The sequence below is a fragment of the Zonotrichia albicollis genome, chromosome 18 (genome assembly GCF_047830755.1).
Source record: "Zonotrichia albicollis isolate bZonAlb1 chromosome 18, bZonAlb1.hap1, whole genome shotgun sequence".
In the NCBI taxonomy this organism is placed as follows: Eukaryota; Metazoa; Chordata; class Aves; order Passeriformes; family Passerellidae; genus Zonotrichia; species Zonotrichia albicollis.
In genome coordinates, this window is record NC_133836.1 from 10,713,592 (window position 1) to 10,734,610 (window position 21,019).

Below are 21,019 nucleotides of genomic sequence, written 5' to 3' on the forward strand. Positions count from 1 at the left end.
GGCAACCCTCGGTCTGCGCTTCCCGCCGCCGCCCCGCCGTGCTCCGCGTTCCGCCGCGCTGGAGCCCCGCGATTGGCGGCGCGGAGGGGCGGGCTTTGCCCACCAGCCGCCGGCGCTCAGGCCAGCTCGCCGGGCTGTCCCCGTTGCGGACACGGCGCTGGGGAGCCTCGTCCGTCCCCGCCGCGCTTTCCTACGGGAACCTGTTCCACACCCACTCCGCTCCCTGCGCGGGCGGTACCGGCCCCGGGCACCCCGGCCCGCAGGGACCCGGCTCCCCGCGCCGCTCCCGCCGCTGTCCCCGCGCCGCTCAGCCCAACCCGCCCATCGCCGCCGCTCATTGGCCCGCCGCCTTATGAATATGCAGATACAGGCCCGCGGCCGTCTAATGGCAGGCGGGCAGGTAATTAATATTCTCGTTTCGGCGCGCGGATTGGTCGGTGCTCGTCCCGCCCCGGCAGCGGGGTTAGCCGCCCCCTGTCGGCGGCAGGAAGGGGCGGGCGCGGCGCCGGGAGCGCGACATGGTGGGCGCTCGTACGCGCGGGGCGCCGCTGCTGCCGCCCGTGCTGCTGCTGCCGCTGCTGCTGCGGGGCGCGGCGGGCGGCATAGCCGACAGCGTCGTCTGGGCCGTCAACGCGGGCGGCGATGCCCATGTGGACGTGAACGGCATCCACTTCCGCAAGGACCCGCTCGAGGGCCGCGTGGGCCGAGGTGAGGGCGGGGGACACGCCGCGGCCGGGGGGTTTCGGCGGGACAGCCCGCGGGGTCCCGCTCGGCTCCGTTCCGCCGGGGCTGCGGGGTCCGGCTGTGCTGGCGGCGGCCGGGACCCGCGCGCCCCCGGCGCCCTCCTGCCCGCTGCAGTCCCGGCGGGTCTGTGGGTGTCCCCGCAGGACGGCGGGGGCTCCTCTCCCGCAGCCGCCCGGGGACGGTCGTGCTCCGAAGGCAGCACCGCCACTTGTCACCAGCGGGACCACGGCCCCCCCTGTTCTCCCGCCGGGCCCAGCTGGGGCTGCATCCCTCGTCCCCGTGGCGGTGCGGGCCCGGGGCCCCAGAGGCGGCGGGATGAGCCCTGCGGGATGGTGCTGTGCCCTCGGCCTGCGGGGTTGTGTAATGCCGGAGGGGAAGTGGCTCCGCGAGGGTTGCAGTGGGATTTCGGCCGGAGAGGCATCGGGAGCAGTGGCGCTGCCAGCCCTGCCGCGTGCGCCCGCCGGTCGCTTTTTCTCTCCCGTTTTCCGCTGAAGAGCCCGTGTTCTACAGCAGGATCCGCCGGTTCACAGCCCAGTGCGCAGCGCGCTCGGTGCAGTGGGAACAAGCTTTTCCAGCCCTCTGCAGCCGGATCTGGGTCGCGCACGATGGGGGCTGATGCTTGCAGCATTCTGGACCCGACAGCGGAGAGCACAGGCTGCTCGCTGGAGCCCCGGTGCTGGGCCCCGCGGGGGGAAGGTACAGCCGGCCGCTCTGCTCCATGCCCCAGTCCGTGGCTGGCTGTTCAAGGGCAGCGACACGAGCAGAAGTAGAGGCAGATGGGAAATCATCGGCTGCTCTAACTACCAAGTCAGTAAAATCTTCAGCCTACATTTAGGACAGGATGGAAAATTAATTACACTTGGATTACCTTTTCCTATTTCTCTCAAGACCACCACAGTTTGAATTGTGCATGTTTCTGATAATTGGTGTACCAAAACTTAGTTGATTCAGTAATATATCGAAAAGCTAGCTGTGCTGGGCTGCTCTGCTGTCAGTTACAGGTGAGTAGTGGAATGTGGAGATGAGTTCTCAGTCTAACCTGTGCTGTTTCCATGTAGGATGGTGAGGATTTTCCCGTGTTATATGGCTGGAACTGTTATTGCTTGTCCTGCATGAGTGCCATCCCAAATGCAGAGCCTTTTGGGCACACTGAATACAGTGGAGGTCACATTTAAATTCTCATATGGTTTTTCACACCCATGGAAGCTGCTGCTCCAGTCACACTGTGTGCCCTGATCACTATAGGTCAGCTTCCCTTCACAGACCTCTTGCATGTGTGACTTGAATGTCCTTGTGGACTTGAACTATTTATTTCTGAGTTGAAGAGAAAAAAAGATCTTTTTCAAGCACATTGTAACATGCACTTCCTTTGTGGAAAGCCCGTGGTGTTTCCTCTGAGCAGCAGGCTGTTACAGTAATCCTGCACCAGCCAGTGGTGCCAGGCACAGTGGAGACTTTACCCCTTTGAGCTCTCAGCTGCCTTTCCCTCAATGGCTTTTTATTGCACCATTGTTCGTTTACTCAGGGCTCCTCTCTGTGTTGATAGACATGTAAGGGCTATAGCAGAAATGTATGGCTGACTGGGAGGAAATGACCTAGGGATAATAATTCTGGGCTGTGCTGCCTCTGGGCAATTTAAAACCTTTTTTTTCAAGCCTCCATTCAGCTGCTGTGCCCTAAAGGACTGACTGTGCTGATGGCAATTACAGAATAGGCAGGTGCCAAACATAGTTGAGTTAAAGCTTGGTGTGTACTGTGTGCTCCCTGTGAGCACCCAGCGTGCTGTAAAATCTATCTTGCTTCCACAGCTCTTGTCAACAGAGCTCTGACATGCAGGTGACAGGTCTTCCTCTCCAGTTACCTTCTTGGCTATTAAAGGACTTTCTTCCTGTGCAGGCTTTCCTTTAATAGGAGCTGCTTTCTGTGGAGTCCTTGGTTTGCTATCACTGTAATCTGTAGCTGGCCAGAAGTATCTGTGTGGGAGGACAGGTTAAACTTTTCACCCTCTGTATTTCTGGTGGTTAGAGTCCTCTTTATGCCCAAGTTCGAGTGGTAAAGAGAAGTGGAAGATTGCCTGAGCAGCTCTGTGTGAAACAGGAGACTCAGAACTGGCATTAATTTCCTCTCACTCGTTTGCACTGGCTCTGTCCTTGGCAGCGTGTGCTGGGTTAGTAGCTCTTGCTTTGTCTTGGCCAGTGCAGTGTCTGTTCCCATGGAAATGGGGCTGGGAGAGGTGAGTGTCAGCAGAGAACTTCGTCTGGATCAGCTTCTGCCTGAAGTGCCCGTGGATGGATGGTGTCCACAGCCGTCCCTCCTGCCCCTGTTTCGTTGGGAGCTGTTTGATGTGCTGCCCTGGAGGCATTGCAACAGTTTGCATTTATACAGGAACCCTGATACAGTAGCAAACCAAGGGGGGTAGAGTTGTTGGGGGCTGCTGTAGAGGTGGTGAAACCCTGCAAAGAGGCGAATTTTGTGATTTCTCTTATTTGTCAGTTGCTGTACTGTTTGAGCATGGTGTTTGGGCCCTTCTCAGGGGCTCTTTGCATGCCTGCAGCCCCCATTTCAGCTGGGTGGCTCTGGGAACATCAGCTGATGGAGCTGCTGGTGCGCTTGAAATGCTTGTGTATCTTTTTTGCTTCCTTCATCCCATCTTCATGCTGAGAGGTATTGTGGACCTGTGGTGAGAAGAAAGGGCTTTGTAAGATGCCTAATGCTTTTCACCCTTCTGCCATTCCCCAGTTCTTTGTTGAGGAGGATAAGTCTAAAACCCAGTGCTATCAACTGCTAACTTCAAATCTGTTGTGTCAATGAGTTGTCAGTCCTATGCCAGCTGTTTTAGTTTTGTACTTGGAGTCTGAAATTTGAAAATATTGTAAAATATTCTAGGTGTTTTCACTCTTTAAAGCAAGAGCCAATGGCCAAGTTCTTTGGCTTTGTATAATGTTTTTTGAAATAGGCTTTTCTTTCTGAAATGGTGAACATGAGCTTACTGTATCTTGGACTGCAGCAGGTCTCCAGACCTGTTTCCTTACATTTCTTGGATTTTGGGGCTTTGGCTTCTTGTGCTTCTGCTCTGGTAGTGCTGCCACCTTGTCAGAGCCAGCAGGGGAGATGGGTCTGATCAATTGTAAGTGCTAATGTCACTTCTGGAGTTAAGCGCTTCAAGAATATATAAAGTTTTTCTTCCTCAGAATGTAACCCTTCTCTCACTCCTTTGTGCTCAAAAACCAGCCTCTGACTATGGTATGAAGCTGCCAATCCTGAGGTCCAACGCAGAGGACCAGATCCTGTACCAGACCGAGCGCTACAATGAGGAAACCTTTGGCTACGAAGTTCCCATCAAAGAGGAGGGTGACTATGTGCTGGTGTTGAAGTTTGCAGAGGTCTATTTTGCACAGTCTCAACAGAAGGTAAGCAACAGCTCCTTGTGTGTCTCTGATGTGGGTTCCTGGCCAGGACTGTGTGTGCTCAGGTTACCTCTGCTGCTTTGCATGCTGGAGGAAGGAATAAGTTAACTGAGGTCCCAGCCTCTGCCAGGTTCTGAACCTTTAGAGCTCTTTTCCACATTCTACCTATACAGTTGGACTGGAAGACTTAATTTCAAAGTATTGAAACAAACATGTGCAACTGAACATAACTAGCAATAGTTTTACAACCTATTTAGGCTGTGCTGGCTTTGAGAAGTTTTTTTCCTTTTTCTTGAACACTTGTATGTGACTGGACAGCATAGTTATGTTGGAGGAAGTATTGCATAGATTGAAGCAGGGAGATGGTCTGGGTTAAATAGCCTACTCAAAACAATTTTTACAAATGTATTAAGACTTGATACTGGTTCAGTCTGATCTGGAAAGCCGAGGTAAATTCATCTGCTTTTTGATTTTTGGAGAAGAATAATCCTTGTCCACTTTTGAAACCCCTCACGTACAGAAGTGGAAGCAGAAACAAGCAGAACTCAAAGCCCTGTTACAAATTGGGGTAGGGGTGGTTTGGGTTTTAGTCTGACTTTCCTCTGATTCCATCAGCTTCTTTAGGGCTGATCTCCTTAAGCACTGTGCTGCCTTCCTGCCAGAGAAGTATTTCAGGGAGCAGAACTGGTGGGGCTAGCTTACAGAACGGATGCAAAAAGCAGCCTCAGATTAAACTGAAGGGCTGGCGTATCTTTGGTTCCTCTTCCTTCATGTGGTTCTGCTGGGATTCCCCAGGTGCTGCGTGAAGTTTGAGTCATTGCAGCCCTGAGGAGGACTTTCACTCTGACTTCACAGATGTGGTTAGCAGTTAAACATTTTACCTCCTTCAAACCCTGTGTTCCTTACCAGCTTGTTTCCTCTTCTCTGTTCTGCTGCAGGCTGTTAGTTAGAAATGGCTTCATTCCCTAGGGTGTGGTGTGTCACAGCCACCCCAGGGTGGTAGGAGCAGGTCTTCAGACAGGAGAAGAGTTGTGAAAGAGAAGCATGAGTAAACTAGAATGAAAATATGCTGTCCTCAGTCTGAACAGCAGATGTAGGGGCTGTTTTAAAAGGAGGAGGCAGATTCCAGGGTGTTTGAAAGCATTGTTAATGCTTTATAGTGTCTTTACCTGGCTGGTTTTGGGCTTTGAATCCTTCCCAAAGGAGTGGGCCAGGACATGTTACAATGCTTTCTGGCTCTGGGTGCATAAAAAGCAGAGACCTTTCCTGTTCTGTTCCCATTTCAGCTGTCACGTGCCTGAATCTGCTCTGACTCTGTCATTTCTTCCACCCTGAAGGTATTTGATGTTCGCTTGAATGGCCACGTGGTGGTGAAAGACTTGGACATTTTTGACAGAGTTGGACACAGCACAGCTCACGATGAGATCATTCCCATGAGTATCAAAAAAGGAAAACTGAGTGTCCAGGGAGAGGTTTCAACATTCACAGGAAAGCTCCACATTGAGTTTGTAAAGGTAATAAGCTTTTCATGGCAGAGCCTTGATCTTCCCTTTCCCCTTCTTACCCAGTCATGTGCAGCTGTGTGCAGGAGGAGGAGAGCTCTTGGTAGGTGGGGAGACCATTCCTGTTCTCAGAGCTGCAGCACTGACTGCTGCTTTTGCTTTTTCCAGGGCTACTATGACAATCCGAAAATCTGTGCCCTATACATCCTGCAAGGAACAGTGGAAGGTAAGCACAGTTTCTGAGCCAGAAGGCTCTTCCCCCTTGGAGAGCAGCCTGTTGCTTCTCAGACTATGAGATCATAGTTTTTCTGACCCACATCTGCCAAAATTGTTTCTCTTTCACTGAGTTCCCACAGAGTGCAGTTGCAGAGTGAAGTAGGTGTGTGCTGTCCTCATTCTCCTCTAAGTCACAAAGCTTGTGTCATTTTGGAGTGAGAAAAATCAAATTGTTTTGGAATTTCCTGTATATGGGGTAGAGGAGAAGGGAACATGTCTGGTCAGTCTTAGCTTATAGCTACACATAAATACCCTCTGGCCTTGGATGTCAGCAGCAGCCCTGCAGACAAATAATTTACAGCTATTTTAGCTTGTGCTTAAATATGTCTTACCTGGAGCTTTGTTTTGCCTTTTCAGCTTTAGGACAAGGCAGTATTTTTTCCCAGATACCAGTTCCTCTGGATAGCTCTGGGGAGTGCTGGAAAGGTCCTTGTTCTTTTATCACCCTCTTTGTAAGTGAGCTGGAATTGGAGCCCCTCTAGCTCCTGAACTAGAAAGGTTTAGGTTCCCTCTCTGACCATGACATCAATTTGCTTTACTATGGGATGGTCAGGTGCTGCTGAAGATTTGGTAAGAACCTTGTGGCCAGGTGGCACCTGCAGCTCAGGCCCAAGGCTCTGGAGGCTGGATTTGAGTGGGGCTTGGCCATGCTGCTCTCACAGCTCTAGCTTTGAGGGGTGCAGTGATGTGGAATAGGACTGCTTATGAAAAGGGTTGTTCCTGTTCCTGTTTGCAACTGTATCTGCTGGTCCTGCAGGCAGCAAGTGCTTGTTCTTGACTAGATCTTAGTAGTATCTGAATGTGTACTCTACGTGTGCTTTTGTGCATTAACTTGTCCGTGTGACATGTTGATGGTGTGGAAGGATGAAGTTTTTCTGCAGGCTGGATCCTTGGATGCTCTTATCTTGCAAAGAAAAGAAATAGTGGTGTTATCCTCTGTGGTAGAAGATATTCCTCTCTTCTGAGGTGTTCTGGTTGTGGTTTTGGTGGGATCTCAGGTGCCCTCTTGCTGATGTTCATGTTGGATTGGGGAGAGGGGAAGGAAGTGTCCCAAGTGAACTCCCAATTTACATCCTGCCTGCTTGCAACCTTTTGTCTTGTTCAACAGATGTTCCAAAGCTGCAGCCACACCCAGGCCTGGAGAAAAAAGAGGAAGATGATGATGAAGATGACTATGATGATGGTTCCAGTGTCAAAAAACAGGCAAATAAGAACCGGGTTCAGTCAGGCCCACGCACACCAAACCCCTATGCCTCGGACAACAGCAGCCTCATGTTTCCTATACTGGTGGCCTTTGGTGTCTTCATCCCTACCCTCTTCTGCCTCTGCCGATTGTGAGAGTGAGCCCCACAGTGCATCAGCCCAGGGGCTGGGAGGGAAGGAGTTGGACCAAATATGGTTGCTTTCAATTTCTCCATATTGTTCATAATTTAAGGAAAAAAAAAAAAAAAGATGATTCATTTGGAATGAATAGCAATGAATAGCAGGTCCAGGTAAGAGGGAGCTTACCTTCCCCCTGCCAGCAAGCAGCAAGGCCCTTGCCTTCCCCTTCGCACCACGTGCAGCCTCTGATTCTCCCTGGGGCATCCAAGAGTGAACTGAGTCCTGGCTGGGTGTGTATTGGGCCATGAAAGCCGAGGCTGCCAGTCCTGGGCCGTGTCCCACACTGAGAGAAAGCCATGTGCTGTAGGATCTCTGCCTTTACTGGGTGGAATACGGTTCCTTAAGCAGGAAAGCAATTCTTAAAACAAGGCTGGGGTACACATTTTGTCCAGGAGTGTGGAAGGGTTGTGGTGCTGTTGGGTGTCAAGCGGCTGCAGAGGACGGAGCCTGGCTCAGCATCTCCCTGAACGTGTGCAACTCAATGTATGGTACTCGCCTGCAGAAAGATACCAAGGCTCCAGACCAGCCTCCGTGGAGACAGTTCCCTCCTAAGACTGCAAGCTGTGCCAGGAGCAGAGGGATTTGTCTGGCCTGATTTGCTGCACCAGTTGGGAGAGACTTTCCTAGTCTGGCAATTGCAATGTTTGTTCCATCGCAGAGGGATTCTGCTGTAGCCTGCGAGAGGCTGACGTTGTTAGCGTCTGATCAGATGCACTTGTTTTCTGTATTGATTATGGCTTTTGTTTCCTTTAATATCCTTTTATTTTCAAAGGTTTTGTTTTAAGCCCAGTTCCTTGTTTTGCCTTTCCTAGCAAGTGACCTCTACTTTGGAAGAAGCTGAGAATCAGGTGAACTAGAGAGGAGGTTCAGGATGTTCCTTAACCTTCTTAATGTGAGCTCCCTTCTCTATGACTCCAAACAACCTGTGCTGTAGGACAGAGAGCAGAGCTACCTGGTGGATTCTCCCTGTGGTCTCATTCCCTCTGTAAGGACCAGCCCTGCCTGTGGCAGTGAGAAGTGGAGCTGGTCAGTATTTGCAGTGAGTGAGTTTGGCCTTTTGCATATCCAGGCCCTGTAGTGAAGGGGCGGATGTCCAACTTTTCAGTCCTGCAGAGCAAGGTGGTTTGTTGCCATCCAGAGATCTGGAAATGAGCAATGCACTGGAGACAAGGTCACCTGCTTCCCCCAGGGATATTTCTGCAAGAAGCTTCTGTTCCCACATGCAGAGCCTGTGCCTGCCTGGCAGAGGCTGAACAGAGAGAAAGCCACTGCTGTGCCTTCTGGTCCAGAGCTGCAGGCCCTGAGGAACTGCCTTCCCACAATCTTGGCCTCCAACATGCTGAGCGTTTCTGGCTGACCAGGAGGGAGATGTTCTGTGCTGAAGCAGGATCCATCCCAGGCAGGGTTGGGTTTTTGTGGATCAGCTTTGTTGCCGCTGAGCTCTGGGCTCACAGAGTGCTTTACCTCATGCTCTCTCCCTTGTCCTCAGAAGTGTTCTGTCTTTCCCTGGAGCAGTGGCACTGAGCAGTGACCTCTGCTGCTCTGCCTCTCTGGGTTTTCCTAGCACTTGTTTCTGGGTTTGATCCCCTGCAGTGGCTCAGCCTTTCCTTGAGCAGGGTCAGAAGAATTACCAAGTTTCTGGCCAGGGAGCTGGAGGAGCAGCCTGTTCTGTTCTGCTGGGCCCAAAGAGCTGAAGCCTTCCCTTCCTCTTGTCTCTCAAGCTGTGATAGGAGCTGTCAGCTCAGGGTCTCCAGAGTGGAAGCTGGGGGAGGCGACAAAATGCTGCTCTCTGCATCAGTGCCACTGAACCTTGCCTTTCTGATCACATCACTGCTACAGGCCTGACCCTAATTCTGTATCTGTGAGCTGAAAAACAAGCAGGACCTTCATTATCTTCTCTCTAACTGCACAAGGGGTAGTTTGGAACAGAAGGAAGATAGTCCCTGCCCCAGTTAAAGGAGAATCCAGGCTTTAGAGAGAGCAGATCTTGAAGAACAAACCTTAGGATGAAAGGTGGTAAGCTTGAAGCTGTCTGCTTCATCTTCTAGCTACTGTTAAAATCCTAATACTACAAAACTATTACAAAATATGAGTTCTGATTTGTTCAGTGACAGTGCCTGCAGAAATTCTCCAGAATTTTTGGGATTGCTCTAACTGGATTGAAGAGACATTTAGATCTTTATCAGTTTTGAGAATCATGAACTGTGCTGATTTGTTAAGCAAAGAATCTGGGGTTGAAAGCAAGCGTCTCTCTAAGGAGCTGCTCTCCTCCAGGCCTTTTAGGGTGCATTTTATTGAGCATCCTTGATGCAAGGAATCACTCAGCTTTGTGTGGCTCACCCAGTAATCTCAGCACCTAGCCTACCATGGGTGTGTTTAGATGTGCAGAAGTTGGAGACAAGGCTTTTAGGATAGTTTATCCTGGCCTCTCCTAGCAGCCAGGGCACCCATTTGGTGCCACAGCTGCCCCAAGGCAGAGCTGTACAGGGTGTGATCCAGTTTGTTCTACTTGCTCAGATCAAATGAATTTGTCTTATTTGAATAAGAATAGGGAGGAGAAACAGTTCATCCTTCATGGCTTCAATTTAGTTGTTTTAGCTCTGGATTTCTGCATCTCTCACTACAAAGCTGGTTTCTGGGGTATTTCTGACCCTGTTAAGGTCCTTTGAGCAGTTTTCTTCCTGGTCCATCCCCTCCTGACAGATTTGCTTTGGAAGGAGCCTTCAAACAGAGCATGTGGGAGCAGCAAGGATGGTGGGGGCTGGCCAGTCAGCACCTTTCTGGAAATGCAATACTCCAGCTCCCCTGGCCATCTCTGTCTGGTATCTGCAAGCCAGGCTCAGGGGTGTAATGTGGTACCTGGTCCTGACAGGGAAAGAAAATGTTTGGGCTGGCTGTAGCTTTCCAGAATGGTGTTTAAGGGAGTATCCAAGACATTGTTTAACTGAGAGAGGTCAGGGACAAGCTTGTTTGTGCTGATTCCTCTGCCAGCAGCAGGCAGATGGAGTGCAGCAGTGTGGGGAGCTGGGTCAGAACAGACCCTGGCATGATTCCTGTTGTGTAGAGAGGGGCAGATACAGCAATTTTAGTAAAGCTTCCACTTAATAAAGGGAAAATCACTGTCTATGATGATTCAGGCCTGGATCCAGCCTCAGAATAATGGTTTCAAAGCTTATTTTAATTGTCCCATCAGCCCCTCCTTTAAGCTAGGCTATTGAAGTCTTCTGTGTGTGTGACTAAACATCTCTGACCCTTTTGAGTGTCCCAGGTGGCAGTGAACAGAAAGCCAAATGAATTCCCTTCTCTTTTTGGTGCCTTTGTCTCAGGCTTTGAATAAAAGTCTATTTGATGGAGCTTCTTTTTTTTTTAAGGAGCTTCTGAGTTTTTGCTTTTTCTTCAAGGGACAGGCATTCCCTGCCCTTGAGATCAGATGGGGATGGTCTCCCTGTCCCCAGATGCCACCTCTGGAGGTCACAGCTGAAGTAGAGAACTGTGAGCAAGTGTCTTTATTTCAACCCTTGAAATCAATGGAAGAAAAGTCTAGCAGGGGATAGAAGAACTTGAAGCGCTCCTTCAGGTCTGGTGTGCCCCAGAAATGGCCTGAAGGCAGGATGGAGAACTTCCAGACAGTCTGGTGCCTGGGCGTCTGTGCAGTTCAGAGCTGAGTGAGTCACGCTGGGTCCTGGGAGCTGTTTGGCACTTACAGATTCTGGGTGCAGAGTGGGGCTTGGGGGGTCCTGCACCCCTGATTTACTCACTGAGGGCTTGCCCAGTGCTGCTTAGGTCTGAACAGAGCAGGGGCCTGTGCCTTGTCCCTTCGCCTTTAAGGTGAAATGGGATTGCAGCAGCCAGGGAGGTGTCTTGCTACAGGAGCTCTGGGCTGAACAAGGCTGTTGCTGGTAGAAAACAGCAGGAGGGAGAGAGCCATGAGAGCAGCTTCAGCCCTTGATGTGAGACAGATTCTGAGCAGCTGCGAGGTGCCAAGTGTGTCAGGCTCTGTGTGGTGCTCAAATGTGGGAGAGATCCGTCTGCTTCTTGCACGTATGATGGGGAGGGAAATGTCCTTGCTGAGACTCCAAGGGAAATGGGAACTGGGCCAGCACTGAGCTGATTTACCTACTGGCACTTCTGCATCTCCACAACAAATGCCAAAGCCTAATACAATTCAAGGATGCTATTTTAACGTCGGCCTGGTTCCACCAGTCTGTCTCCACAGGCTGGTCCCACAGAGGCTCACAGAAATATTCCCAACGGCACAAACACGCCAGGCTGGAGCTGGGAAGGCTCAGAAATGTGATCACACAGATGGGCCTCCTGTGCTGCACCCCTGCTTCGTGCTGCCCAGCAGGTCTGGGGCACATGCATTCACCTTGGATCCAAATGGATTTGACCCAGGAGTATTGTAGCATTGAAAGGTGCTGGGATGGATGGGAGAGGTGAAAGCAGGTCCATGTCTTCCGGGACTCTGGCTTGCTCAGAGTTTATTGCTGTATATTAAATACTATTTTTGGAGATTGAGGGGAAGATGAGGGTGGGGAGGGATGTGACGATGCTGTCCCCAGTCTGATTGGTGGGATGCTACTGCAGGTTATTGATAGGTTTTGATTTTTTTTTTTTTCCAAAAAGTGCTTTATTTAAAAAAAAAATCAACAGAACAAGTGCTTTCCACCCTCCTAGAAACTGTGCTGGCTGATTAGAAAATGTGAATAATCTTTTGCAAACATCAAAGGTTTCTGCTAAAGAATTTGTTTGATGGAGATTTGAAGGCAAGGGGCAAAGTACAGCTTGAACCAGTTTAGCTGGGAAGAGTGTGAATCCAGGAAATGCAGGATCTCTGCCCCGGAGTTGTCCCCTCACATTTAATGGGGACGTGCTCTCCTGTGCTGCCATGGCTGTTCTGTCACACTGTGGCAGTTCCTGAGCTGGTGTTCTGGAGCCAGGCAGTGGCTGGAAACTGGCTGGCAAGTGGGGGTCCTTGAACTTTTTGTGGTTTTCTCGGGGGCTTTGTGCATTCAGGGCTTTCCCACTTGAGAAGCAGCTGGGTTGGTAAAGGAGCCCTGGAGCCTGTGGGAGCAGAGGCAGGATGTGTGCTCCATGCCAGGAGGCAGCAGCAGGCTGTGAGAGGTGCTGGTGGTGTTTGGGTCCTGTTGGGGTAGCAGAGTTGGCACATGGTCCCACTGCTCCATTGTGCCTGGCTGGGGATGTGTGGCAGTGACCTGTGCCACTGGCATTAAGGACACAGCACAAACTAATTCAAGCTGCAGGTCTGCATTGTCTGTAAAGGCTGAAGCAGTGTGAGGATGTGAGGAGAAACCTCCATCTGTACATGTCACCAGCACAAAGGATTTTTGAGGAGGATTTTTTATTTTACTGCCCATTGTTTTGTGTTATAACAACTTGCAGTGACATTTTTTAGTTTGTTTTGCAGCAAGCTTGGGCCCTAGGTGAAAAGCACAGATACCTATTTCTGATTGCATTGGCTTTGCAGGGACTAGTCTGGGGGAGATGGGCATGGGGTGGGTTATTTTATTTTTGGTACACGGTAGCAATTTTATTTTTTAATTTTCCCAGGATGTTTGGCTGAGGGAATGTTCTGAAATCTACTGTCTGGCAGTTTAACCAGCAGTGTGCTAAAGGAAAATAAACAAAATTATATTGTCACTTGGATGAGATGGTTCCTCTTTTCTGGTGGTGGAGGCAGAGGAGCCCCCTCTGGTTTACACCCACACGAGGGAGGCTGAGCCTGGCTGACTGCTGGGTAACACCGTGCTGCTGCCTCCAGTGCAGCCCTGGTGATCTCTTGCCCATTGCTTTGAGTGATAAAGTGCGAATAGAACGGTACAACATCCTCTTAAAAGTGCTGATGTGGTTGTTGCTTCCTGCTCAGAGCCGGAGCAGCAGAGAGATGCAATCTGCTTTTCTGCTTTCTGGGCTTTGCAAGCTGCCCCCCTTTCAGCTTGAAACCGTGTCAGAGGCGGCTGGGGCTGGAGCAGGGAGGAAGCAGCAGCGTGGTGCTCCAGGTGCCTGCTCCTGGGGAGGTGCTTTCCTGGAAGGCCCGGGTCTGTCCTTCCTTAGGGATAGAGGCACCAAGCCCATGCGGCAAGGAGGATTTAGGAGCACTGGTGCAGGCGGGTTTTTTTGAAATAGCATTTGGCTGGCAGTAGCAGGAGCCACAGCAAGCGTCACAAATCACTGCTCAAAATCTGTTTCCAGTCATCATAAGCATGTTCAGTGTTGGCTGAAGTCCGAAAAGAGGATGCAGATGTTTGTTGTTCTTGCCCCAGTTCCCCAGAGGGCTGCAAGTGACTCTTGGCAACTCTTGCGTGCCTGCTGCGGGCCGGTGGGCTGCCCCTCCTTGGGAAGAAACACATTCTTTCCTCCTCGTATTGATACTTTGAATCCCTCCAAGTGCGACCTCCCCGGTTTTTCCCATCAGGCTGGGGAGGCTCCTCCGATGTCTGCTCCTGCCACCCGGGGGCACACGGTCCTGTCGCCGTCCCGCTCCCCAGGGACAGCAGCTGGGCTGTCCCCGGTGCTGTGCCCTCATGGCATCCTCCTGCTGACGCTGCCCCTTCCCGAAAAGTGCTCGTCACCGTTCCCTGCAGCACAGAGCGGGGCTCCCGGGGGACACCCGCCCTGTGTCACCGGCTGCGCTGCGGACTCAGGCCGCGCCTTCAGAGCCGGGAGCCCAGCGCGGGGTGGCGGCCGGGCGTTGTGGCGGGAGCGGGACGCGGGCTGGCAGCCAGCCGGGTCAGCGGGAGTGGGGCCGGTTTTGTTTGTTCCTTGTGCTGTTTTCCCTCTGGTAACTCACCTTTCCCAGCCATCCTGTCGCGCTGCGGCCCCGGGCGGAGCGGCTGCCTCGCCGGCGGTGCCCGTGCCGGGCTCTCGGGTCACCCATCCGGGCGCGACCGCGGCGGGCTCCGCTGAGCTTCGGGCCGGCGTTGCCTGGCAACAGCCCCCGCCCCGCCCCGCGCTCCCATAGCTACCGAGGCGGGCGGCGGCCATCTTGGCAGCGGCCATGAGCGGCTCCAGGGCGCGGGCGGCGGCGGCGGCGCCGGGGCCGGACAAGAAGCTGCCGTCGGGGCCGCCGGGGTCCGCGGGGCCGCTCAGCCGCCTGCGGGGCCGGCGCGGATCGGCCGATGCGCCGCCACGGCAGCCCTGGACCGAGTCCGAGTTGCTGGCGCTGGAGACCGTCCGGCCGGAGCATGTCCTGGGGCTGTGCCGGGTGACGGAGAGTGAGTGCGGGCCGGTCCCGGGGCGGCGGGGGCTCTGCGGGTCGGGGCCGGGCCGGGCCTTTGGCGTGGGGAGCGGCGGGGCCCGGCCCGGCGCTGCCGGCGGGGGACGCGGCGGCTCGGGGTGCGCCCGCCGGCAGCTCCCGTACAACTTCCAGAAAGTTTGGGGGCTTTTGTGTTGTTTGTGGGTTTTGATTTGTTTGAGGCTTTTTGGTTTTTTGTTTTTCCTCTGGGCTGCTGATCTCTGCTTTTCTGTCCCGATCGCATCCCATTCTTGCTCTGCTACCTGGCACTTACCCTGCCTTTGTTTCTCACATCCTTAATTTTGTCCGGCTTTCATGAAGCTTCTGCAAAACAACGAGCAGTACATATCTTATCGGGCTGGGGCTAACAAAAAGGGAAATTCATTTGGTAAGTGGTCACAGATGTTTTGTAATATTACTATATTTTTTCTCTCTTCTAGATTATTTATGCAAACCTGAGGACAACATTTACAACATTGACTTCACCAGGTTTAAGATCCGGGACCTTGAAACTGGAACGGTCCTTTTTGAAATTGCCAAGCCGTCTGCTTCAGGTACAGCATGCAAACGTTGCAGGGAGGATAGAGAGACTGAGAGCTGAGAGGTTGCAATGCACAACCCCTGCAAACCGAGCAGAAGGGTCCTTTAGTATATGTCCTGATGACTAAAATCCTCTCCTTTAAGCACAGGACTGAGTTTATCTATGCTGAGAAACTTGTGATTAAAATGTGATTATTGTTGGGTGGGAGAGAACTATCGACTGGCAATTTTCCTTTTCTGGGCTGGTTATAATGGAGATTAGTTCATGTGCACTGGGAGTTGTGAGGGGGGATATCCTGTGAGATTGAGAGGAGGGGTGGCTCCAGTTCTGGAGCCACCTCGGCTGGGCCAACTGTCATGGCAAATCTTTTCTCTTTTACTTCGTGCCAGTATAAGCCTCAGACCAATCATTAAATGTGTTTACATTCAGTACCTAAGCAGTAGGCAGCTTGTCCTGATACACCCACTAGGCAGTGTCACCTCAGGTGTGCGCTCTGAGCAGAGTAACTCCGGGCTGGTGTTTTCCAGAGCACGCTGAGGAGGATGAGGATGACAGCAGCGAGCTGGATGTAAGTGCAGGGCGCTTTGTCCGGTACCAGTTCACCCCAGCGTTTCTCCGTCTGCGGACTGTTGGTGCAACGTGAGTATGAGCTCATGGAGAGAGGGGAGAATTGGATGTTTACAAAGTGTTACTTGACAGTTCATAACAAAACTGGGTTGGAGACTTGAGAGAGCCTATCTTAGACTCCAAATATCGAACTCTCTATAAAGAACTCTTGTGTAGCCTCATGCCCAAGGCTCTGTTCTTCCTAACAGGTGTTTTTTTCCTGATTCTTCCATGCAGAGTGGAATTCACAGTGGGAGAAAAGCCAGTGTCAAACTTCCGAATGATTGAGAGGCATTACTTCCGAGATCGCTTACTGAAGAACTTTGATTTTGATTTTGGCTTCTGCATCCCCAGTAGCAGGAACACATGTGAACACATTTATGAGTTCCCTCAGCTCTCAGAAGACCTTAGTAAGTACCTCCTTTGCCACACTGAGTGGTGTTTTGTTTGTGTGTGCATTTTCTCCCTCAATTTGTGAAAGAAGTTGTGACTAGGACTGAGGGGACAAGAACAAACAGATACAGGTTCCCAGTTTAGCAATGTGTAATCTTCTCTGAATTAGAGATTTGTGTGCAAAGTCTCCTCCTTTGAAAATGAAAGCCTAAGACAACCTGTGCCAAGTCACAGGCAGCAAGAACTGATCAGTCACAGGGCTGACATGCCTGATGCCTTGTAGTGTAGCCCAGAAGAAAACAAAACACCAGAGAAAGGGTTCTTTTTATAGCCACCCATCTGTTTTTGGCACTTGCTTGTTAGGGCTAGAGCCTCCTGCTATGGAGGAGAACTGGTTCTTGCCTGAGGTCTGTTTTTAAGCCTGCTAAGATCTCTGCAAATACAGATTGCACAGGGTATGTTTGACCTCAGGAGGTGGATGGAGCAGAGGCACAGGGGCCCTTCTGGGGCTGCCTGGCTGTGGGGAAGGTTTGGGGTTTTCATCCCACCTGTGTACGTGTGGAGAGTGCCACAAACGAGCTCCTTCTGCTTACAGATGTGATGGTTGCTTGGCTCCATTCACGGCTCTGGCAGTTTCTAAGCTTATTTGAGTGAGGTTTCTTCATTCCCCCTCTGTTTGCTTTTGACAGTTCTTGTCCTGTGAATGGGAAGAAGGGGAAGGGCAAGCTGCAGCCTTTGAAGTAAGCCCAGAAGAGCAGCTTGCTTCTCTTCCTTGGGTAGGGCAGAGCATCACTCAGTAAATGCAGTGGAGTGGCAGAGTCCTTTTTATCCTGACTGAGGCTGTTGGAGGTAATGGAGCTCCCTCTCTCTTTCACAGTCCGTCTGATGGTGGAGAACCCGTACGAGACGCGCTCAGACAGCTTCTACTTTGTAGACAACAAGTTGATAATGCACAACAAGGCCGACTATGCTTACAATGGAGGACAATAATCATTCTGGCTGCTGATGCTGTGATGCCCTTAACCATTCCAGACGTGCAGGAGTGGACTGGAGTTGCTGTCTCGTGCAACAAGGCTTCTTGCCAAACTTTTTCTCTGTGCATGAGGCTGAGAACGTGAAGCAAAGACGGCGGCTCCTGAAAGGAAATCTCCCTGCAACACCTCTCTGAGACTCAGCATTTCCTGCCTCTCCTTCTCTGTTCCTGGCTATCTTCTGATAACCTTGGTTAGGTCAGTGATCAGAGGGACTCTTAGACAATTCTTGCTCTTAGTCTTTCTAGTTAGTTTACACCTTTAGTGCTTCTGATGTTTCACCTTTTGGGTGAATATCCTTTTTCAACAGGTCAGATTGTTTGTGTTAAGCTATTTCTTAGCAGGAAAATCTTAACCCCTTCCAGTAGCCAGCGATGCTTGAAGAGCAGATCTTTTGTTCAGTTAGATAGCTCATCTCTTCAGTGACAGTGGTTTTGGTTGTGGCATTGCTGACATGGTTTTTTAGGGTGCATCCCAATATTCTCCAGTGGGAAAGAGACTAATTTGGCTTCTAAGCAGTGCAGGAATATTCTATCAGCCTTTGGGGGTCTGAGCTGCCCCTAAGAACATTTAAGCTCTGTTTTGCCAGAGATTTCACTAGAGATATGAGATAGGGGGAAAAGGGGACTGATAGCATTTCTGTCTGAGCTTTTGTGAGCAAACTGTTGAATTTTGGAGCTCAGGGGTCAACCTTAGAGCTGAAGTTAATCTCACTATATTTACCATTTCTCCTTCTTCCCTTTGTAGGAATTTTTGGCCCTTGGTACAGAATGTATTGATTTTTAGGTGGACAGCACATTGTCAGCCTGGCTGGGGTGAAAGTATCCTTCTAGCAGGGCTTAGAGGAAAAAGGAAGAATGTTGGAAATCACTTGAAAAATGAGTAGGAAGCAGAGCTTCCTAGGCTTCAGTCTGTAATTGTAAACCTGACTGGTCTGTCAGAGTTGCTGTGAGCAGCACCAGCTCATTTTCTGTGTTGCAGTGGAGATATTAGTAGCTAAAAGCTTCCCAGGTCAGATCACTCAGTGTTATGGAGTGGGATCCTTGGAAAGTGAGAATGTACATGGTTCTCTTTTTCATTGTTCCCATCACTGCTCTGCCTGCTCAGCTGCTTATTTATGGTTTAGGAAGTCATGCTGCCAGGTTGATACCACAGCTGTGTTTGGGCTCTGGCAATGGGAGATAGCATCATGCAGTGGGAAGAGGAGGACCTGTGTCTTGCCAATAGCTGTGCTGGGGCAAGCTCCCAACTGTGCAAAATCTCAGCTGCCACAACCTTTTTTGCCAGTTTTGCTGGCTCTCAAGACTGGTACTTTTCCTGTCCCCATGCTGGGCTGCTCAGTTGTGTCTCTTGTTGGGGGAGTTAGGTTGTGTCTAGACTGGAGACCTTTCCTAATACTACTTCCATTTGTTCTTGAGACAGTTAAAACCTAACTCTTCAGTGGTTACCTGTTGTGTTAAGAGGGATTCAGTGTAGTTTGTGTTTCAGCAGGGTTGAGTGGGGTGGACATCAAAGCCTAGAGCCTGTTAATGCAGACAGCAATAGGAAACCACTGCCTTTACTCCAGATTAGTGAAAGTAACTTTGGTGTGGAACATCAGCTGGCATCAGAGTAAGCAGTGAGAGTGTGTGGGGTAGCAGCCATGAATGAATCTCCAGCTCTTAGGAAGATACTTAATTATGATTAACCACAACAAATGACCTGTTCTGGGTGGAGCATTAATCATAAGCAACCACAACAAATGTCTTGGGAATGTGGAGGGGCAGGGTCTGCCTGATGGAAAGATGAACTATTCTGCCACCATCGATCCCCTCCAGCATGTCCACAGGCACTAATGCAATCTTGTTTAGGATCTTCAGGATTAGTTAAAGCTCCTGTTGAGTTGGATCTCGAGATGCCTCTTAGAGTGAGCACCTTCCACAGCCCTCCTGCTGTGCCTCTGAGGTGGGAGCTTTGCTCTGAGCTACTCACCACAAAGCAGAACTGCCTGGAAGTGTGCTTTTCATCTTGAAGTGTTCAGAAATAGTGTCTGAAGAGCCTACTCATTATTCCCTGGCAAATTTTAGCATATTGAACTGAATTTTGTATGTAGTATAAATCCAGGTGCCTTTAAACTTTTATCACACTTTGTACATGAAGCAACCTCTCGCTTTTCTTAGGAGTGTGACGATTCCCATCTGTTTCTCTTGTCGCTGTAAAGGTTCCTCAAAGGCGATGGGCTCGTCAGCAGGGCGGGAGCGCGCACGGGGCGCTGGGGGCGCGCACGGGGCGCGCGCGCCATCTGCTGGCGGCGGGAGCGCGCTGCCGGGGCTGGTCCCGGTAGGAAAAGGGAATTGCTGTCCTTGGCCAGCAGCAGGGACGAGGAAACAGCACTGAAGCGGTTGCTTTCGCTCTGCTGAATGTGTTGGCTATTCAGCAATAAAAGGGAGAAGTGGAGGAAAACCAGGAGATCCTGCGGTTTTTAGCTGAGTGTGTTCGCTTTGTCAAATCAGAAGGTCTTTGCCCTAAAAGCATGCTGCGGGAAAAAGAAAGTCCCTACAAGAGGGCAACCCAGCACTGAAAAAGTTGATTGTAATCCAGAAAGTCAGGGATTTCCAAACTCCTGTTCTCACTTTAGTAGCTTTCCTAGGATTCCTTTTCTCTTAGGTACTTTCTATAAAGCCTCTTTTCCTTGTGGCAGGGATGATTTCTTTGGTAAACACAGTTTAGCAGACCAGCTTCCTTCTGGAGTGTGTGCTCTGGTGTTTTAATGATGGGTCAAAAGCTACTCATGCCAGTTAGCTTGGAAGAAATTCCACTGGGATCACATCCTTGCCAGGTGAATGGTCAGTTGTATCCTGGTGCTGCAGGCAAAGGAGGTGCTTTCAGTGTTAGCTGGAGTTTGAGCAAGAAAAAAGGTATCAAAGACTACTTCTCTCAGATTTTGTGCTAAGTTGGAAAAAGAAAAAAGTTGGGACCATAGTGAGTTTGCTCAAAACTTCAAAAAGAAAGGGACCAAACCCACAGATACATATTATGTTTTTTCCAGTATTTATCCTCTTATTACTAGGACCTCTTTTTCACATTTTTGAGGCAAGGGCTTTAGATCCATGCCAGCAAACTTCCTGGAGAGCTATTTTCATGCCTTGAGTGTGGAATACATACTGCACCTTGTGAAGGAAGGTCATCTCTTGTTGTATGGACTGGGTACTTCTGTCCTTGTCCTCTGTTTTTGGTAGGAAATGTCTTGTGTGTGTACTTGAGGATTTTCAATGTTTCTTGTTATAGAGGAGCAGCAGCCTCTTCTCTGGTGCTTGGGGATGCCTATTCCAGTATCTGAGGGTTCAGGAAGAATAAAACAAGTGTTTATTAGTCAGAAATGAAGGAGGAAAGCAGTTGTGAAGCACTAAGGTCCAAATGTAGCAACTCTACTTCTCAGCTCTGTGTTTCATCACATCCTCTTCAGCTGTTTCCCAGCCTTCTGCGCTGCTGTCCTGTGACATGGAGCTACTTCGTGCTACCCGCGAGCCTGGCTCGCTGTGGGCTGTGACCCTCGGACACAAACGCTGCCATCTCCTGTCCTTGCCGAGGGCAAGGCTGAGTGATGGCAGCCTGCTGGAGTCAGCACCTCTTCCTCTTCAGCAGCAGCAGGACAATGAACACCAGCAAACGCCCTCTCCTCCTGCCTGGATCCCAGTGTTGTTACAGGACCCGTATTTATCTCTCACTGTGTGGCCTTGGGGCTGCTGGCGCATGGACTCCTCTGTGCTGTCCCCTTCGGACCCTGCTCCCGTGGCCGTGGCAGCGCCGCGGGGCTGTCCTGGTGCCGCTGTGTTTGTACACGCGTGGTTTTGTCACCAGCAGTCGGAATAAAGGACCTTCCTTCCCTTTCCTTCCTTCCC

The 21,019-nt window shown here is 50.9% G+C and overlaps 2 protein-coding genes across 2 annotated transcripts; both read left to right on the top strand.

The window, feature by feature from the left end:
- The first annotated feature begins 464 nt into the window (after window positions 1-464).
- MLEC (malectin) lies at window positions 465-12,973 on the top strand. Its single transcript, XM_074554447.1, has 5 exons — window positions 465-708; window positions 3,976-4,154; window positions 5,489-5,665; window positions 5,822-5,879; window positions 7,038-12,973. The coding sequence occupies exons 1-5, from the start codon at window positions 519-521 to the stop codon at window positions 7,265-7,267; spliced, it is 834 nt and encodes a 277-aa protein (XP_074410548.1). The 5' UTR covers window positions 465-518; the 3' UTR covers window positions 7,268-12,973.
- A 1,306-nt stretch (window positions 12,974-14,279) lies between these two features.
- On the top strand, window positions 14,280-21,009 carry UNC119B (unc-119 lipid binding chaperone B). The gene is made up of 5 exons (XM_074554449.1): window positions 14,280-14,547; window positions 15,008-15,121; window positions 15,636-15,747; window positions 15,952-16,124; window positions 16,985-21,009. The coding sequence occupies exons 1-5, from the start codon at window positions 14,331-14,333 to the stop codon at window positions 17,095-17,097; spliced, it is 729 nt and encodes a 242-aa protein (XP_074410550.1). The 5' UTR covers window positions 14,280-14,330; the 3' UTR covers window positions 17,098-21,009.
- The last annotated feature ends 10 nt before the right edge of the window (window positions 21,010-21,019 follow it).

Excerpts from the sequence above, each read along its gene's own strand:
- UNC119B (XM_074554449.1), top strand. The coding sequence starts at position 14,331 with ATGAGCGGCTCCAGGGCGCGGGCGGCGGCGGCGGCGCCGGGGCCGGAC. Across the intron at positions 15,748-15,951 it reads CTGCGGACTGTTGGTGCAAC|AGTGGAATTCACAGTGGGAG; the intron begins GTGAGTATGAGC and ends TCTTCCATGCAG. Across the intron at positions 16,125-16,984 it reads TCAGCTCTCAGAAGACCTTA|TCCGTCTGATGGTGGAGAAC; the intron begins GTAAGTACCTCC and ends TCTCTTTCACAG.
- MLEC (XM_074554447.1), top strand. The coding sequence starts at position 519 with ATGGTGGGCGCTCGTACGCGCGGGGCGCCGCTGCTGCCGCCCGTGCTG. Across the intron at positions 5,666-5,821 it reads TCCACATTGAGTTTGTAAAG|GGCTACTATGACAATCCGAA; the intron begins GTAATAAGCTTT and ends TGCTTTTTCCAG. Across the intron at positions 5,880-7,037 it reads CCTGCAAGGAACAGTGGAAG|ATGTTCCAAAGCTGCAGCCA; the intron begins GTAAGCACAGTT and ends CTTGTTCAACAG.